Source organism: Nematostella vectensis, chromosome 1, assembly GCF_932526225.1.
Source record: "Nematostella vectensis chromosome 1, jaNemVect1.1, whole genome shotgun sequence".
In the NCBI taxonomy this organism is placed as follows: Eukaryota; Metazoa; Cnidaria; class Anthozoa; order Actiniaria; family Edwardsiidae; genus Nematostella; species Nematostella vectensis.
Window position 1 is genome coordinate 21,929,264 of NC_064034.1, and position 21,247 is coordinate 21,950,510.

The 21,247-nt window shown below is 41.5% G+C and overlaps 1 protein-coding gene across 5 annotated transcripts in view; it reads right to left on the reverse strand.

The window, feature by feature from the left end:
- The window catches only part of LOC5518271, a 59,478-nt gene that overhangs the window by 36,265 nt on the left and 1,966 nt on the right, over positions 1-21,247 (reverse strand). For 2 of the 5 annotated variants that reach the window (XM_032362897.2, XM_032362893.2), the window contains exons 1-2: positions 12,438-14,113; positions 6,631-7,254 (exon numbers count right to left, since the gene is read on the reverse strand). In XM_032362897.2, coding sequence (XP_032218788.2) covers positions 6,631-7,254; positions 12,438-12,519 — 706 coding nt within the window. In that variant the 5' untranslated portion in view covers positions 12,520-14,113. Of the gene's footprint in view, positions 1-6,630; positions 7,255-12,437; positions 14,115-21,247 lie in introns of those variants that run through there. The other 3 variants (XM_032362895.2, XM_032362896.2, XM_032362898.2) reach the window with 3 other exon arrangements.

The window sequence follows — 21,247 nt, forward strand, 5'->3', positions numbered from 1 at the left end:
CATCCATCAAACGGGCCTACAGTGGTGCATCCATCAAACGGGCCTACAGTGGTACATCCATCAAACGGGCCTACAGTGGTACATCAATCAAACAGGCCTACAGTGGTACATACATCAAACGGGCCTACAGTGGTACATCCATCAAACGGGCCTACAGTGATACATACATCAAACAGGCCTACAGTGGTACATCCATCAAACAGGCCTACAGTGGTACATCCATCAAACGGGCCTACAGTGGTACATCCATCAAACGGGCCTACAGTGGTGCATACATCAAACGGGCTTACAGTGGTACATCCATCAAACGGGCCTACAGTGGTACATCCATCAAACGGGCCTACAGTGGTACATACATCAAACGGGCCTACAGTGGTACATACATCAAACGGGCCTACAGTGGTACATCCATCAAACGGGCCTACAGTGGTACATCCATCAAACGGGCCAACAGTGGTACATACATCAAACGGGCCTACAGTGGTACATACATCAAACGGGCCTACAGTGGTACGTCCATCAAACGGGCCTACAGTGATACATACATCAAACGGGCCTACAGTGGTACATCCATCAAACGGGCCTACAGTGGTACACCCATCAAACGGGCCTACAGTGGTACACCCATCAAACGGGCCTACAGTGATACATACATCAAACGGGCCTACAGTGGTACATCCATCAAACGGGCCTACAGTGGTACATCCATCAAACGGGCCTACAGTGGTACATACATCAAACGGGCTAACAGTGGTACATCCATCAAACGGGCCTACAGTGGTACATCCATCAAACGGGCCTACAGTGGTACATACATCAAACGGGCCTACAGTGGTACATCCATCAAACGGGGCTACAGTGGTACATCCATCAAACGGGCCTACAGTGGTACACCCATCAAACGGGCCTACAGTGGTACACCCATCAAACGGGCCTACAGTGATACATACATCAAACGGGCCTACAGTGGTACATACATCAAACGGGCATACAGTGATACATACATCAAACGGGCTTACAGTGGTACGTCCATCAAACGGGCCTACAGTGGTACATCCATCAAACGGGCCTACAGTGGTACATACATCAAACGGGCCTACAGTGGTACATACATCAAACGGGCCTACAGTGGTACATACATCAAACGGGCCTACAGTGGTACATACATCAAACGGGCCTACAGTGGTACACCCATCAAACGGGCCTACAGTGGTACATCCATCAAACGGGCCTACAGTGATACATACATCAAACGGGCCTACAGTGGTACATCCATCAAACGGGCCTACAGTGGTACACCCATCAAACGGGCCTACAATGATACATACATCAAACGGGCCTACAGTGATACATACATCAAACGGGCCTACAGTGGTACATACATCAAACGGGCCTACAGTGGCAGTGGTACATACATCAAACGGGCTTACAGTGGTACATCCATCAAACGGGCCTACAGTGGTACATACATCAAACGGGCATACAGTGATACATACATCAAACGGGCTTACAGTGGTACATACATCAAACGGGCCTACAGTGGTACATCCATCAAACGGGCCTACAGTGGTACATCCATCAAACGGGCTTACAGTGGTACATCCATCAAACGGGCCTACAGTGGTACATACATCAAACGGGCCTACAGTAATACATACATCAAACGGGCTTACAGTGGTACATCCATCAAACGGGCCTACAGTGGTACATCCATCAAACGGGCCTACAGTGGTACATACATCAAACGGGCCTACAGTGGTACATCCATCAAACGGGCCTACAGTGGTACATCCATCAAACGGGCCTACAGTGGTACATACATCAAACGGGCCTACAGTGGTACATCCATCAAACGGGCCTACAGTGGTACATCCATCAAACGGGCCTACAGTGGTACATACATCAAACGGGCCAACAGTGGTACATACATCAAACGGGCCAACAGTGGTACACCCATCAAACGGGCCTACAGTGGTACATCCATCAAACGGGCCTACAGTGGTACATATATCAAACGGGCCTACAGTGGTACACCCATCAAACGGGCCTACAGTGGTACATACATCAAACGGGCCTACAGTGGCAGTGGTACATACATCAAACGGGCTTACAGTGGTACATCCATCAAACGGGCCTACAGTGGTACATACATCAAACGGGCATACAGTGATACATACATCAAACGGGCTTACAGTGGTACATACATCAAACGGGCCTACAGTGGTACATCCATCAAACGGGCCTACAGTGGTACATCCATCAAACGGGCTTACAGTGGTACATCCATCAAACGGGCCTACAGTGGTACATACATCAAACGGGCCTACAGTAATACATACATCAAACGGGCTTACAGTGGTACATCCATCAAACGGGCCTACAGTGGTACATCCATCAAACGGGCCTACAGTGGTACATACATCAAACGGGCCTACAGTGGTACATCCATCAAACGGGCCTACAGTGGTACATCCATCAAACGGGCCTACAGTGGTACATACATCAAACGGGCCTACAGTGGTACATCCATCAAACGGGCCTACAGTGGTACATCCATCAAACGGGCCTACAGTGGTACATACATCAAACGGGCCAACAGTGGTACATACATCAAACGGGCCTACAGTGGTACACCCATCAAACGGGCCTACAGTGGTACATCCATCAAACGGGCCTACAGTGGTACATATATCAAACGGGCCTACAGTGGTACACCCATCAAACGGGCCTACAGTGGTACATACATCAAACGGGCCAACAGTGGTACATACATCAAACGGGCTTACAGTGGTACATCCATCAAACGGGCCTGCAGTGGTACATCCATCAAACGGGCCTACAGTGGTACATCCATCAAACGGGCCTACAGTGGTACATCCATCAAACGGGCCTACAGTGGTACATCCATCAAACGGGCCAACAGTGGTACATACATCAAACGGGCCTACAGTGGTACATACATCAAACGGGCCTACAGTGGTACATCCATCAAACGGGCCTACAGTGATACATACATCAAACGGGCCTACAGTGGTACATCCATCAAACGGGCCTACAGTGGTACATCCATCAAACGGGCCTACAGTGGTACACCCATCAAACGGGCCTACAGTGATACATCCATCAAACGGGCCTACAGTGGTACATCCATCAAACGGGCCTACAGTGGTACATACATCAAACGGGCCTACAGTGATACATACATCAAACGGGCCTACAGTGGTACATCCATCAAACGGGCCTACAGTGGTACATACATCAAACGGGCCTACAGTGGTACATACATCAAACGGGCCTACAGTGGTACATCCATCAAACGGGCTTACAGTGGTACATCCATCAAACGGGCCTACAGTGGTGCATCCATCAAACGGGCCTACAGTGGTACATCCATCAAACGGGCCTACAGTGGTACATCCATCAAACAGGCCTACAGTGGTACATACATCAAACGGGCCTACAGTGGTACATCCATCAAACGGGCCTACAGTGATACATACATCAAACAGGCCTACAGTGCTACATCCATCAAACAGGCCTACAGTGGTACATCCATCAAACGGGCCTACAGTGGTACATCCATCAAACGGGCCTACAGTGGTGCATACATCAAACGGGCCTACAGTGATACATACATCAAACGGGCTTACAGTGGTACATCCATCAAACGGGCCTACAGTGGTACATCCATCAAACGGGCCTACAGTGGTACATACATCAAACGGGCCTACAGTGGTACATACATCAAACGGGCCTACAGTGGTACATCCATCAAACGGGCCTACAGTGGTACATCCATCAAACGGGCCAACAGTGGTACATACATCAAACGGGCCTACAGTGGTACATACATCCAACGGGCCTACAGTGGTACGTCCATCAAACGGGCCTACAGTGATACATACATCAAACGGGCCTACAGTGGTACATCCATCAAACGGGCCTACAGTGGTACATCCATCAAACGGGCCTACAGTGGTACACCCATCAAACGGGCCTACAGTGGTACATCCATCAAACGGGCCTACAGTGGTACATCCATCAAACGGGCCTACAGTGGTACATACATGAAACGGGCCTACAGTGGTGCATCCATCAAACGGGCCTACAGTGGTACATCCATCAAACGGGCCTACAGTGGTACATCCATCAAACAGGCCTACAGTGGTACATACATCAAACGGGCCTACAGTGGTACATCCATCAAACGGGCCTACAGTGATACATACATCAAACAGGCCTACAGTGGTACATCCATCAAACAGGCCTACAGTGGTACATCCATCAAACGGGCCTACAGTGGTACATCCATCAAACGGGCCTACAGTGGTACATACATCAAACGGGCCTACAGTGGTACATACATCAAACGGGCCTATAGTGATACATCCATCAAACAGGCCTACAGTGGTACATCCATCAAACAGGCCTACAGTGGTACATCCATCAAACGGGCCGACAGTGGTACATCCATCAAACAGGCCTACAGTGGTACATCCATCAAACGGGCCTACAGTGGTACATACATCAAACGGGCCTACAGTGGTACATACATCAAACGGGCCTACAGTGGTACATCCATCAAACAGGCCTACAGTGGTACATCCATCAAACGGGCCTACAGTGGTACATCCATCAAACGGGCCTACAGTGGTACATACATCAAACGGGCCTACAGTGGTACATACATCAAACGGGCCTACAGTGGTAAATCCATCAAACAGGCCTGCAGTGGTACATCCATCAAACGGGCCTACAGTGGTACATCCATCAAACGGGCCTACAGTGGTACATACATCAAACGGGCCTACAGTGGTACATCCATCAAACGGGCCTACAGTGGTACATCCATCAAACGGGCCTACAGTGGTACATCCATCAAACGGGCCAACAGTGGTACATACATCAAACGGGCCTACAGTGGTACGTCCATCAAACGGGCCTACAGTGATACATACATCAAACGGGCCTACAGTGGTACATCCATCAAACGGGCCTACAGTGGTACATCCATCAAACGGGCCTACAGTGGTACACCCATCAAACGGGCCTACAGTGGTACATCCATCAAACGGGCCTACAGTGGTACATCCATCAAACGGGCCTACAGTGGTACATACATGAAACGGGCCTACAGTGGTGCATCCATCAAACGGGCCTACAGTGGTACATCCATCAAACGGGCCTACAGTGGTACATCCATCAAACAGGCCTACAGTGGTACATACATCAAACGGGCCTACAGTGGTACATCCATCAAACGGGCCTACAGTGATACATACATCAAACAGGCCTACAGTGGTACATCCATCAAACAGGCCTACAGTGGTACATCCATCAAACGGGCCTACAGTGGTACATCCATCAAACGGGCCTACAGTGGTACATACATCAAACGGGCCTACAGTGGTACATACATCAAACGGGCCTACAGTGGTACATCCATCAAACGGGCCTACAGTGGTACATCCATCAAACAGGCCTACAGTGGTACATCCATCAAACGGGCCTACAGTGGTACATACATCAAACAGGCCTACAGTGGTACATCCATCAAACGGGCCTACAGTGGTACATCCATCAAACAGGCCTACAGTGGTACATCCATCAAACGGGCCTACAGTGGTACATACATCAAACGGGCCTACAGTGGTACATACATCAAACGGGCCTACAGTGGTACATCCATCAAACAGGCCTACAGTGGTACATCCATCAAACGGGCCTACAGTGGTACATCCATCAAACGGGCCTACAGTGGTACATACATCAAACGGGCCTACAGTGGTACATACATCAAACGGGCCTACAGTGGTAAATCCATCAAACAGGCCTGCAGTGGTACATCCATCAAACGGGCCTACAGTGGTACATCCATCAAACGGGCCTACAGTGGTACATACATCAAACGGGCCTACAGTGGTACATACATCAAACGGGCCTACAGTGGTACATCCATCAAACAGGCCTACAGTGGTACATCCATCAAACGGGCCTACAGTGGTACATCCATCAAACAGGCCTACAGTGGTACATCCATCAAACGGGCCTACAGTGGTACATCCATCAAACGGGCCTACAGTGGTACATACATCAAACGGGCCTACAGTGGTACATACATCAAACGGGCCTACAGTGGTACACCCATCAAACGGGCCTACAGTGGTACATCCATCAAACGGGCCTACAGTGGTACATACATCAAACGGGCCTACAGTGGTACATCCATCAAACGGGCCTACAGTGGTACATCCATCAAACGGGCCTAGATCAGCACCTCCATCCAGCAGCAGTTTTTATTAAGCTGACAACGCTAGCTAGTCTCCAGATATCAATTTGTAGCTGGGTTAATAATAATATTAATAATAAACCAGTACCGTATTACCCATTTAGCTGCCAACATCTCACAAACGGTCATCTTTCGGATGGTCGCTTGAGAGAGGTACAACTATATTTATACATACTTCCAATTAGTTGTTTGTTAGTGAACTTAGCATTCAAAAATGTTTTAAAGTTTCAGTCATCTTTTAATTTTCAATCATGTAAGGTTAAAGGTTTAAAAACGTTTAACATCTATTTATCCATCATTTTCTCATGTTTTGTTTTATATATTTATAATTCAAATCTTACTGAGTTGAGACTGGAAAACCTTCTTAACCTCCTGCTCCTCCAAAGATCTACTCCAGATCATGACGTCATCATAGGACGCAGTCCCTTGCAAACGTATAGAGTGAGTGGGCCTGGGTCGGGCAGGCCTTGATTCATGTGAGGGTAGCACGCGTGAAGGCTCCATCAACCCATTTCGATACACCTTCAACCCATGCTGAGAGCTCCAATCTACGGTGATATGTGACCAGCTATTAGGTGTTTGTCGGAGCAATGCCTCGAAGGCGGTTGTATCGTTGATAACGCGAACGATGATTTTCCCGCTAGGGATTCGGGCGACCTCAAAATGGCGCCGATTATTTGAGCGAATGTACGAATGTGTCACGTACGAAAAAGTTTTGAACCAGAATGCTAAGGTTGTCCCCTTGAAGCATGTCCAGGGTTCGTGGAAACATGATGTTGAGATGCCCTTAAGGAGGACGGAGGAGGCAGTTCCATTTATGCTCAAGTGACCGTTGTCTTTAAGTGAGCTTTTTATGGAAATGTAGCTCGTGTTGCCATGCAGTGTTGCGTTAGTGCGAGAGATTGAGTCTGAGTAGTCATACAAGCTGTCGAAGCGCCAGTAATGAGCCATTGACCTGTAGGCTTCTGTTGGGAGTTCAATATAAAGTTGTCATGGAATTACAATGTAAAATAGTATAAATAACTGGCTCTGTTGGAAGAATTTGTACTGGGAAGGGCATAACAAGCAGAAAATCGCTGGTTTTCAGCGCGAGAGTTTAGTTAGATTCCCCCTTCATTCACCAGAAAATACGAAATGCTCTGACGTTGTCTGTACTTGTTAACAAATAGAAATAAGGAAGAGTTTTAGCTATGGAACTTTTTTAGACATTACATTTAGAATCTTGAGCACTATGTCATCGCGACAGCATAATGACTTAGCTTTAATGTATGACTAGGCTATTATACGATCATCAAATAGCACGCATCTCGGAAGGTATTCAACGCATTTCCATAAGTCTACGCCTTACCCCCACATTTGGTGGGAAGGTTATCAATAACATCTGATCGGATAAAATTGTGTGGATTCATTAATTGGTTACGCCCCGGAATTTACTATTTCCAACAGTATGACACTATGACTTAAGAAACCACTAGAAGGAAAAGACAGCGAGACTGTGGTAGACCATATATGTCGGTTGAATATAATATACCATATATGAAGTACCTACCAATACAATTGTCTCGATTTCTTTTTTTCTGAAAGGCGTACGAATAAAAAAATAAACCACGAAACAACAATTCTCGTATCTCTCTGGTAATCCTGACTATTATCAATTTTCGAGTTATTCTGCGCAAGCGCACCATTTGGTTAGCTCAGGGGCGGATAGGATTTGTTCAGAGAGGTGGGGGGTGTAATAGGGGCTGTAATGTTCCTACATTACGCGCAATACATGAATACGTATACCTTACTTCCCCTTATTGACCCAGGCTATTTAAGACAGTAATCTACTTTTTATGAATGAGGCAAATACCCTTCCTATTCGGCGAGTGAAGCACTAACACAAAACACTTTGGTTCGTAAACAATATTTACAAACGGATAAAAAGAACAATCCCTTCCTAAAGGTACTTCAGCTAACACAAAGGAACGCCCACTATGTTGCTACGTCAACTCGCAAGCTGAGTATGGACCCTTCCCCTTTAAGTATTGACAATACAAATATATTTTATTCGTCGAGGGTATACATAAAACCGGTTAAAGTTGGGTCTCTGTAAAATGAAGACCGGACCGGACCGGACCTTGGCCTTTTTTAATACACACAGGTATACCAACCTATCAAAATAAATTAAAATTTGTCGAAAAGGAAAAAGGTTTAAATCATGCTTACATTTTGCGTATTCTCTGAACATATTTTGGGGAGTCCCTATTTCAACTCAACTTCTCGTTTGGTAGACTCGACTTCTTTATAGCGCACCTCTATGCTTTCCTTGTATAAGATTATGTGTGTGTCGATGTTGTGTGTGTGGGTTGGGGGGATATGCGACAGAGATTTCTTTTTCGTTACGGACTTTGCGCAAAAGTACAGACTTGCTCGCAGGCTATAAACATCCCTCGCATTAAACAATGTCAATTAGCATTATATCTTTCGTTTAGCGAAAGTATTATTCTACCCCTCAAACACGGGAAGTAGATCGTCGTCTGTACTGGAGTCAAAAGGCATGTTCATTCAATCTGTCGCGAGCTCCAACTGATTTCGTAACCTTTTTCCAGGCAGTCTTGTTGGCATTGCGCTGTTGTTGGTCTTGTTATTTCAAGCAAAGTAGCCAACAGAAAGTTACTGTTCTCACGGCAATCTACGAGCGGCTTTTGTTATTTTCTTAATACAATGCAGGGAATGAAATAAAGGGTTAATGTTCTAACGGCAAACAACAGTTTCCATTGAGTTAACTGACAGCTCAGTGTTTGGACAGAGTGATATTTGTTTTCTCTTGCTAGAAAGTAGCGAAGCAGCCCATTTAAAGTCACTATTCTCACGGTAGTTGCCAACTTTCCAGCTACCCATTTTTTAAACTACTTCAGTCACCTGGGAGTAAGTCTGTAATTTTGCGCAAAGTCCGTAATAAAAAAGAAACTCTGTCGCATACCGACACTCTGTCGGGTACCGCAAATGGTTTGAATTTTGAAAATGTTTTAAAAAGTAAAAAAAAAAACAAGCTCTAATTCAAGCATTCTACAGGAACTCAAAAAGTATTTATTTCTCAAAGCCGAAAGCCCTATTCACTCTTATTAGACCTATCGCAGTTCTAACACAACCTCCTCGAGAGACTAACGAATACCAGTTTTTGATGCATTTATTCTTCTGGTTTACGATCACGACTATTTGGGCCTTTTGTATTGCTCCAACAACAATATATGCAAACACAATAAAGCAACAATGTTTGAATAATAACACCGTTACTTTATAGCGGATAGAGTTACAGAGAGTTACACTAAAAACTTATATGGAGTTTTTATCTTGATTGCTATCCTAGCACCAGGGGAACGTGTTTTGTTCAATAGAATGCCTATAGGTAACAAAACCATCGGCTAAACATATTCTCAAGTCTTGATCAGGATTAGCATTTTGTTTTCAGCTAATTTTGATTGTCTTTCTTGGTCACTTTAGGTTCCCTCTCGTGATAAGATACTCCTTCTCGTGTTGCAGATAGTAATAACTATATTGGCGGACTTATCCAATAATCAAAATCACATTATCTTACATTCGAGCATTTCTCAGCAAAGTCTCTATGAGCCAGTATATATGATAAGAAGCAAATTAGTGAACGAGTATTTCAACAATGCTGTGTTGTAATAGGTCAATTTATGGTTGCCAGTATTCTTCAGAAACAGAACATTATGTAAATTAACAACACATTATTATAACAGTGGTCATTTCGACGCTATCAATTCTCATGACTAGAAATCAAGCTAAGGTAGTTGTTAACCGGTATATTAACTTTTACGACAAAAATAATAAAATTGTAAGTCAGACGTGATATAGGGTTGTATGACTAACATCGCATTGTGATATCCCTCAGGACTTTTGTCTTTTATATTTTCCTCTCGTGGGGCTTTTGACGCAACAATTCCATCAATGACCCTGATAAGCGCAGTAGCAGCCGACTGACATTGCGCGTAGGCCAGCGGGCTCAAGTGATTATCATAATCTAAAGCCTCCCACGCAAGCTACTTCGCATAAGAATTGGAGAAATAGTGAGCTGCTGTCTGGGAGCCCTGTGGTATAGAGTACCCATTCGGCGCGTAGCCAGGATAAACATACGAAAACGTATTTTTTTATTATAAGATTATACGATTTTTTTATTATATATAAATAAAATTGACGATCGAGTATTGGACATGGGGAAGTTGCTGTATGCCCCTACTACCACTAAATCACAGTTTATCAGTACGTGCGGCCACTTTACGCAAAGCAAGTAATTACTGCTGGATATCTGTAGGAAGCTTGGTCTAAACACATACTATAGGTCACCAACAGTACTTAGATGTTTCCGATTTCTAGCTATTTCCTGTTTTATATAATCATGACGAGGCAAGGCGGGAGAAAAACATATCAACAAGAAATATCTGATTTGCACATGAGACATGATCTTGCATGATCTTGAGACATAGGAACATCTTAAAAGAGGAAAACCTTATCCACAAACATTAAGAAACACGATGGATTAATAACGAAAATTTCGCTGAAATAAATCACTTTAAAACTTATCTTTGTTTTAGGATTAACCTTCACTTATCAAAAGAGGTTAAGATATTGGTTCGAACATCATTTTTCAATATATAACGTACAATATTGATTTATTTTGATACCTCAATACAAAAGACCCCTTGAAGCTTGAAAAAAAAATCGAGGTATCGAAAAGATACTAAGGCAATTCATTGATGGTGTTGACGTGCTAACCTCTACTTAATAAGGATAAACTTCAATGCAATAGAATAATAATAAAAAACTAATAACCATCAACAATAACGGGAGGTACGTATCAGTACGCAAATTATAACTACTACAAGGACCTATTCCTGGGCGTGTGTAGAGAGGATAAAGTTCTTGACGACCACAAACCATCTGGAACAAGAAATTATCTGCAAAATCTTGAAAACTAAAATGTTTTGTCGAGAAATTGCTTTTACGTAACACGGTCTTTCTATGGTCTTTTAAGTGTTATCAATAACAAAACAAAAACCCATTATTTATTTTCAAAGCTCTAGCATCAATGACAGCTTCCATTTCTGCTGGCGAAATGCCTTGTTTTCGAGCAAGAGAAGATAAGAATGGCCAGAGAAATGATAAGTGTGAGTTCGTAAATTAAGCAATTGAGTGTAAAATGTGAAAAAAAAAGCCAAGAAAATGTATTTTTGGGCAATGAACAAGTAGGATCAAATCGACCCTAGGCTATCGCTGTATACATTTCGATAGCGAGGCCATTGCATGAAATCCGGGCATGTTTTCAATGCTTCTAGACTTCTCAAAAACGTGTCAACGCTTTTATTGGAAAACATACAAAGATATGGTATACATGCACTAAATGGCAAGTGCTTAGACGATGGTGGTCTCTTAGACTGATAGAGTATTTAGAAGTGCAATACACTTATCTTTTAGAGAGCAGACATTATTTTCAGAAACTGGAAAGCAGCACCTAAATGGGTAAATAACATTCAGCCTTTTGAGCCCATGACAGTGGCCTAGGGTATCTTTTAAAAGTAAAAGGGCCATTTTCTGTTGATGATAGTTTTCGAGATTTGAGATCGGTTTGTTCGATTAAGATAGCCTTTCGCTCGTCAGTGCGTATTCCTGGTGGTTATAGGCAACAACAACAAAAAAAAAAACGAAAATTAACTCTCCTTTTAACTTGCACTCTTTTAAGGTTTAGATAAACGAACGCAGATAACAGTGCATTCTGATATGTTTTTAGTTCGCGTGAGTTATACGCGATAAATTCAGTGCCGAGTTTTAGATATCGCTGGAAATAAAATCAGGTGGTTTTATTCAGATGTGCTTGTTGGTCATTCACCTATTAGGTCTATTAGGATTTAAAGCTTAGAATTACTTTAAACATTAAGGTCATTATAAAACTTGTATCATATCAACTGACTCTACTAATAAAAGCCTACGGTTCTCCATAGACTATTTACGAGTGAACCTTAAAATTTACGCATATGACAAGTACAATAACGAAAACAGCGAAAGCGATTCCCTGCTGTTGTAGACGGGCTTCCGACGTATTTAGTTATTCCTCAAGAAAGATCAAAAGTTTAATGGTATCACTTACGAGGCTGTTCATCCGGTGATGGAAACCGACCCTCCAACACTTGTACAAGCAAGAACTCCAATAATAACACGAACAGAGGCATCGTCTAGCGGTCCTGTTTTGTCGTCAAGCCCGCCGTCCTTGCGTCGCAGTGTCCAGCAGATGAGAAATCGAAAGAAGATGTAGTGCACACTCCAATGGATGAGTCAAACTAATCACACCTCCAAGCTGCTTGTCGTTTCTCTAGCCCGTTAAATTTAGTCATGCCAGACTCGCACTACACCAGCCAATCAGAATTCGATGTCTACTCCTGCAATAAGTTCATCGAGTCCCAGCTAGCTTTTTAGGCGATTAATTTGCGAAACCACAACTATTTGTGCGTGGTGGTTTGTTCCCCGGCAGCAAATCGGTATCAAGTTTTTTTTCTGTTGTGATTAGATGTTATCGATTTATAGAACCATGTCATGAAAGTTCGAGTGTTTAAATGAACGATTGGCTTAGGCCTGTGGCAAAAATAAGACAACGCACCAGCTTGCCGTCGAAACTCGGCATTCTAAGGCGCATCACTAGCCTTAATCGCCTTCCTTAATTGGTAAACTTTAATAACGAAAATACATCTGAAGAAGGAAGCATTTTGAAGGATTCAGGTTTGTTTATATTTCAAAACTACCTGAAAAAAGGCCCTAACGCTATAGAGTGAATATAACCAGCTAAATATCAACGGGATAATAACCCGTTCAGGAGGAAAATCAAAGTTACCTTGTTTACAGGGCAACAGGACAGGCACTCTTTCAAAAGCTACCTACTGTGAACTGTAAATCGCTCCTGTCACCTATCAAGATTTTTATCATACAAGTCAAATGCACGCCTTAGTGAATAAATAGTCAGAACGGCGCTTGAGAGGAATGAACCACGCTATTCCCATAAAATCCTTTTGGTATTGAGTTAGTCACAAGATCGAACAAATCTGTTCTTGTGGCGCCTTCCGTATGTCAACCTGACATTAAATCATCTTGGAGGGGAAGTGTTTTGAAGTCCGAGTGCCACAAGTTTTTCAATCTTTCCAATAATAGAGATCGTTTTTCATCGTAATATTCCCAGATACTCGAAAAAAATGTATAATTTTCTAAATCTTTAAACTGGCAATATTGATAATACCGTCATTTTGAGCTATATTCAGCGAGGAAGCGAGAACTACGTCAATAAACGTTTTGTCTAGTCGTCTCTTGCCGAATTTTTAAACATCACTTTCATGTTTGGGAACCCGACCAAGAAAAGTCTTATTATTCCAAATATTTCAATTATTTGACTAGTTTCCGAATATTGGATACTGCCTATGAACACAGCATTTGTGTCTAATTTTAGAGATACTTTTCAATTAGAACATAGCAAAAAAGTCTTATTTTCTGAAAAAAATATTTCTTACGTACAATAAAGCTGAAATTTGACTGGATGCCATTTTATTAATTTTCATCCGAAAAAGTATTATAAATTTCCGAGTGACTCTAAAAAATCGGTAATATCCTGTTTCTTATAGAGGTTATTGCGTTTATTTTAGATATGTTTAATAACTTCTCTGATTTTTAATCAGATTGCTTTAAGCCCTTAAGCAAATTTCTACAATACTTTAGATTCATATTCTATAGTCTATATTAGACAAAATAAAGGAAAAAAGAAAGTAAAAATATGTATTATATGGCTAGGATAGTAAGCGCGCTCTGATTGGCTGATTTAACGGGCGATATTTTCCCAGATCTCCCAGACCGGCGGGCCGTCTTTTCCGTATCCGGACCGGGAAATTCTGTAAGCTTTTTTTGGTGTTGTTTTGTTCGGTCGCGCGGACTTCGCTAAAACAAAATCGACCAAAAAAACAGAATCAACCAAAAAAACAAACAAACAGTCTTAGAAGTTGATAATGAGCGACGAGGAGCACTTTGAGTCGGAGTTTTATAATTCTGACAAGATTGTAAAATAATTTTTTTACAAGAATATATGACGAGCCGGCGAGCGCACAAACAAACAAATGAATAAATAACAAGGGGTGACAATAGCCAAATGAGTCTCTTTAAGATTCTACAGCTTATGCAATATTTCCATCCGCAAATGTTCGAAGGGGAGGATGAGTATTTGGCGATTTTCATTAGAAAAATAATATATAGATTTAGGCATTGCCTAAAAACTGAGCTCCAAACGACCAAATCTTTGCTTATTTTCGCTTAATAATTTCAGAAATATCAAATATTATTATATATACAGATTTCACAGATCACGCGACCAACTTGTTAAACCCCCTTCCCCCCAATATTGACATCTACATGACACATAACATGTTTTCTTTTCATTTTTTGTTCCGGCCTCAGGGTAGTTTTACTTTTAGTGACGTCATCGATGACGTCACGTGACCATCCCACTGTGATGTCATTGATGACGTCAAAATCACACGACCATATTGTTGCACACCCCTTGACACATACCAAGTTTGGTTGTCGTATGATGTTTTGTTAAGGAGATATGAAAATAGATGACATCGGGGTAGTTTTGCTTAAAGTGACGTCATCGATGACGTCAGGCATCACGTTACTATATCTTGGCACCGCCCTTGACACATACATGACACCTACCAAGTTTGGTTGTTATACAATGTTTCTTTCAAGAAATATAAATGTCTTTTTTATTTTGATGACGTCGGCATATTTTGCTTCTAGTGACGTCATTGATGACGTAACAATCACACGTTACAATATTGGAGCACCCCCTTGACACCAACATGACACCTACCAAGATTTGTTGTCATATGATATTTCGTTCATGAGATAATATAGAGCTCCAAACGACAAAATCTTTGCTAATTTTCGGTAATTTAAATATTATTAATAATATTAAATATTATTATATCTCTGTTTTTGACGACGTCAACGATTTCACAGATCACGCGACCAACCTGTTATGTCCCCTTCCCCCCACATCTACATGACACATAACAAGTTTAGTTGCCAAACGCGGTCACTTCCATATAGGGAAACTAATATATTCCTTATTTGAAAGAACTGCATGATTCTTGTTATTTTTAAGGTTATCGTACCGCAAGTGCTTCGTAATCAATAGGACTTGTAATCAGAACAGCAAAAAAAGTGACTGTGACCATCTTTAGTCAATGGAGAAAGTATGTGCTCGGTAGCAGTCCCTCAAAACGACAACGTTTTCTCCATATGAAATATATATTTTTTTATTTTGATGACGTCAGCATATACTTTATTGCAGTGACGTTCTCGATAATGTTTTTGCTTTTAATCACGTTTTTTTTGCTTTAAGTGAGGTAATCGATGACGTCACACAACACGTGACCATATTGCTGCATCCCCCTTGACACCTATCGAGTTTGGTTGCCATACGATGCTTTCTTCGTGAAATACAAATATTTTTGTTTTGATGACGTCAGCATATCCATGCTTCTAGTGACGTCATCGATGAAGTCACAATCACATGACTGTATAGGTGCACCCCCTTGTTACATACATGACACCTACCAAGTTTGGTTGTCATGATGTTTCGTTTAGTAGAAATATGAATAAAAATATGACATCGGAATTGTTCGTCATCGATGACGTCACACATCACGTGACCATATCTTGGCACCGCCCTTGACACATACATGACACCTACCAAATGGTTATTATACAATGTTTTCTTCAAGGGATATGAATGTTTTTTTTATTTGGTGACGTCAGCATATTTTCTTTTAGTTACGTCATTGATGACGTCACAATCACGCAACCGCATTTGAGCACCCCCCCTTGACACCAACATGACACCTACTGAGTTTGGTTGTGAAACAATGTTTCTTTCAAGAAATATGAAAATTCTTGCTTTTTATCACATTTTTCGCTTTAAGTGACGTCATCGATTACGTCATACCACACGTGACCATATTGTTGCATCCCTATTTACAACTACATGACACCTACCGAGTCATACCACACGTCATACCACACGTGACCACAGTTTTGAACTTTTCTTGACACACACATGACACCTGCCAAGTTTGGTTGTCATACGATGCTTTTTTGGGACGTACGGCCGGACATCGCGTCACGAAAACCCGAGTCGATGGGTTACCAATATCAGTTGCCATATTTTTTTGTATACGCGCCACGTAGAAGCTCCGCTACAACTTCCTGGGAAAGATCCTGTTCCCTAGACCCACCTCTAGCTACGCGCCTAATATTGTGAGCAAAGAGAGCTCACAATTAGCCAAAGTTATCACGTGTATAGCTGTCACGTGCAAGGTTGTCAGATGCATATCATAGCATGTCATGGACAAGGCACGCACGGTTGTCAAGTACAATGTTGCTACTACAAGTTTGTCACATACACCTATTTCAAAAAAGGTTGTCAGTGCAAATGGTTAATGGCAAATAGTAAATGGCAGTTCTAAGCCCGAACGGTGCTTCTGGGTACTAATCATTCGTAAAATTAAAGGTGTTAAATAAAGTCTATTATTATATGGCTACGATAGTACGCGCGCTGTGATTGGCTAATTGGTAGTCGTGACATTCCCGTATTACCCGTATCTAAGGGCATTACGGAATTACGTATTGCCCTACGAAAAAAAAAATTCACAATCTTCTGTTTGATGAATTTTTTCCACCTTTAAACTGCAAAATGAGCGACAGCGAGCATTCGAGTAGCGAATTCTAACACCCAGAATAAACAGAAATGGTTGATTGGCGGGCAGTCTTTTTCCGTATCCGGAGCGGGACATTTTGTGAGCTTTTTTGTGTTGTTTTGTTCGGTTGCACGAATTTCGCTCAAGCAGAATCGACCAAAAAACCAAAGCCACCAAAAAAAAAGACAAGAAACAAACAGGTCTTAAAGTCGATAATGGAAGAGGACGAGCACTCTGAGTCGGAGATATATTATCCTGCAGAGATTAAAAAGAAAAATTTTGACAACGAAAAGAAAAAACAATAAGATGACTAGCCGCCACCGATAGCCAAGAAATACGAAGCTTAAGTTATTTATATCGGATAACCAAACAAATGAATACATAACAAGGGGTGTAAAAGCCCAGAAAAGTCTCTTTAAGATAAGTACTGCCTGTTATTTGTAAATGCAATATTTCCATCAAATCATAAAGCAGCACAAAGCGATTGGCCCTTTTATTTTCTTTCAGAAGTTTGTTCTCTAAATACCGTGGAGTTTTAGAACTAAACATTCCATTCATGCCGTGAAGACTGACATCTGAGCTTTCTTTGTTATTGTTCGGATCAACTTTACCTATGATAAAACCTGTAGCTTTCAGAAGGTGCAAATAGTAGCCCGAAAAGTCGTCCAGTTACTTGTTGTTGAATATTTTCACTCATTTACATTTTTGATTTGACAGCGCGCGAGTATTTCTTGTTTTCCCGCCTTTTTTAAATCGATCGATAAACTAATCGATATTCGCGCGAAAGCGAAAGTTGATTTGTTTTCTTGTCATTTCTATTTTAAAAAGCCATATAATAAACAAACAGTAACTTACCGCCGCAACAAACAATAAGCAAAGCCTCGGTCGATACGCCAAAGCCTCAGTTTGATTCTCCCCGGCATGACCTCACTCTCGGTTAGTAAGTAGTTAGCAATGTCAGAGACATACATTGATGATCTTTAATGGAAAATTGGTTGATTTATCCATATTCTTCAGCATTTAGTAGAAATTTAATGAGACCCATGGTTCCTTTTGGTCCTAGAACTGCCATTTGCCGTTTTGCACCGACAACGTTTTTTTTGAAATAGGTATATATTCATCAAGTGCAGTTTCAAGTTGTCACGTGCAAGGCTATCATTTGAAAATAATCAACATTGTCAAAGCTAGGATTATCATGTACGTAAAGTTGTTACATGTACGACGCCAGTTCCATGAATTTATCACGTGGTTTTATAAAATAGCTACATTCAACCCGTGCTCTGATTGGCTAATTTTTCTATGAAAAAGAAAAGGATAATCCATAGAGATAAACAATAAAGAAATTATTTCTGGCAACCGAAAGTTCGCCAGAAAATATTGAAAGCTAGATAACACAAAACGATATCATTTTTCAAAATTGAAATTTTAAAATGAATTTTAGGTGCAGTAATCTTTAAATCTTTTTTAATAAAAAAGAAAGAAAAACAATCCTTCATTTGTGCTGTTTTTTCAATTGTGTTGAACTTCCGTCGCACGACACGGAGTTATGATTTCGGCTACTTGGTCATTGTAGAAGATGCATAAAAATATTCGGGATTTCCATACGACACTACCCAAAATTAATATCCAAGATTTGTCAAAACCGAGTTTTAAGTTCCTTTTTGTTTATTCGATGGTACCCGCCAAATTGCAAATGTTACGGCGTCTGGTTTGCTATTTCTAAGCTAATATTTAGTCTGAGAATAAAACGGTTCAAGCAATGCGGCAGCGTAGCCTAAGAAAAAGGACAAATGATACGAGGAGGTAGAGTAGAGTCTCTTAGCCGTCATTAAAGGATAAAATTCGATTGGAAAACAGCGTTTTCATTCATGGAGTTGCTTAGTGAAATATGTCATGAATGCATAGCGATAAGGTTCTTTGAAAAAAAAACAATCTTTTGAACAAATTCCGATCGAAAGAAAAGTGTCGTTAGGTTGAGCACAAATAAATATATTTACGAACATTATTATCCGTTTTTTATAAATTTTATAGATTTCCGCGCACTTGCTACTTGTCATAAAAGCAATGGTCCATACTTAGCGTGCATATATACATTTCTGAAAGCCCTTGGAAAGACAAAGAGCACACGGCAGCTATAGTATCATAGTAGTATTACAATAGATTCTTACGTCACCATCGTGCTCTCTAAACCTTCCGTGTGCTCCTAAAACAGAATATATACGCATAACAAGAATGGATCATTCCTTTAAAAATTGCAGGTTTGTGTGTGTGTACCGTGACAATAATTTGACTCACTGGACGCATTCCTGTAATAAACAGGGGCGGATCTTGGGGGGGGGGGGGGGGGGGCGAGGGGGCCCCGTGGCTTAAAAATAACAAGAAATATAAGGAGATATACGGAAGAACAACAAAGTCCGCCCCCTCTTTCTGAAACTTTTTCTTGCCCCCCCCCCCCCCCCGTTTTTTTAAACTTCTGGATGCGCAAAGGATAAAATTGCCAATTATAGCTACGTCGAGCGCGAAGATATGAGTTCAGAGATGGGACCGCAATGTAGTTTTGGAAAGCATGGGGTATGGTGATATGCTACTATATTATTGTAGTTTGACGGACAGTACACAAAATCAAAATAGGCCGAAACAAGTAGACATCTGTTGCTGTTGCATTTTTTGTTGTTAACTACGCCTAAAAGAGGTCAATAGGATAAAGTCGCCAAAGTAAACATATTCGGATAAACAATAACGGCTGTGTTAATGGTATGACTAGGAAGACTACAGGAATGGTGGGATTAGAAAAATTTAAAACAAGGGTGTAGAGGTATTCTTGAGGAGGGTCGGGGTTGCGTGGGGGAGGGGGGTGATGAGGGTCGAGGTTGTGTATTTGCCTAATAACAAAACGAGCACTTCCGAAGCGTGGGGGAGTGGGGATACCATGTAATACGCCAGCGGCTGGACTTTCGCCAGAAAATATTTACTTTTCTAATGACTATAAAGTTATGTGCAAAGTGCGATTAAAAATCAAAAGGAAGACAAATAAAATTAAAGAAAGACAAATGTCATTGTCGGTATAATATTTACCTAATGGTTACTTCCAGCTGCTCTCATAACGCCACGAAACTAATTGGTCCTTTCGTCCGGTCTACTTGATGCATTTAGTTTCCTTATTTGTATTTCTACTTTAAGTCAGTCACCATTTATCCGTGTCTCTGAGTGATTTCGCGTTTGAAAGGGAAATGAGATAAAAGGGCCAATTTCATCACCCAAGATGCATGCATGCGGCCATTTTGTAGCAAAAGTCGAAACATCAAACTCCTGGAAGTTCTTCTTGTACTTTCCGACAAATTAATGTCAAAAGCCTTAAAAAGCAACATAAGTGACGTTGTAGTGTTAACTATTTAGGATTTTTCATGTTACCGGATACAATACATTCTGGGAAAGGCTTCTCTCCGTGGGGTTCGCTCGCTGCTCATTTTTGGTAAGACCGTTCTCAAGAGTCTCGTATAAAAGCTCTTACAATAAAAAAAACGCTTAAAATAAATAAACCAAAGAACATTGGAGCTTATAGTAGATCGTCGTTGAGTTATTTCATTGTTTTGAATAAATACACAAAGGTCAATTTAAAATCAATTTCAGAGAAATGGTCAAAGGGCGAGACCACGAATGATTGATGAGCGATACAAAGTGGATCCTTTCCCCCTGGCGTAACAGTAATTACCCACATTAAAATCTAATAGCTTGGAGTTTTACGATGATCTTTCCCACAAATGGCAACTCTAATTGAGCATCCCCAGTAAACAATAACCACAAATTAGAGTATTTGATCTGTCATCAGCAATATCCATTTGGTCGCATCAATCTGATTAAATAAAAAATATATAAATTATCTCAACATGTATAAAAGTTGTAACTTGGCCTGTATCGTGGATTGTATGAATAAATAAAACTAAAAAATCATCTTTATTGTGGCATACTTAGTAAAAGCTTGTCTGCGAATGGACCTAATTTCTAAGCCTCCTGTAGGGAGGGTAGTTATATAATGAGTTCGTCCTTTTTGCCACAGGCAATAATACATGGCGAAAATGCTTAAAACATGGAGCACTTAAAATGCACTTTTGAAAGGGCTTGGCTCGCCCTGGTTAACAAAGCCGCGTGACTATTATGTCACATG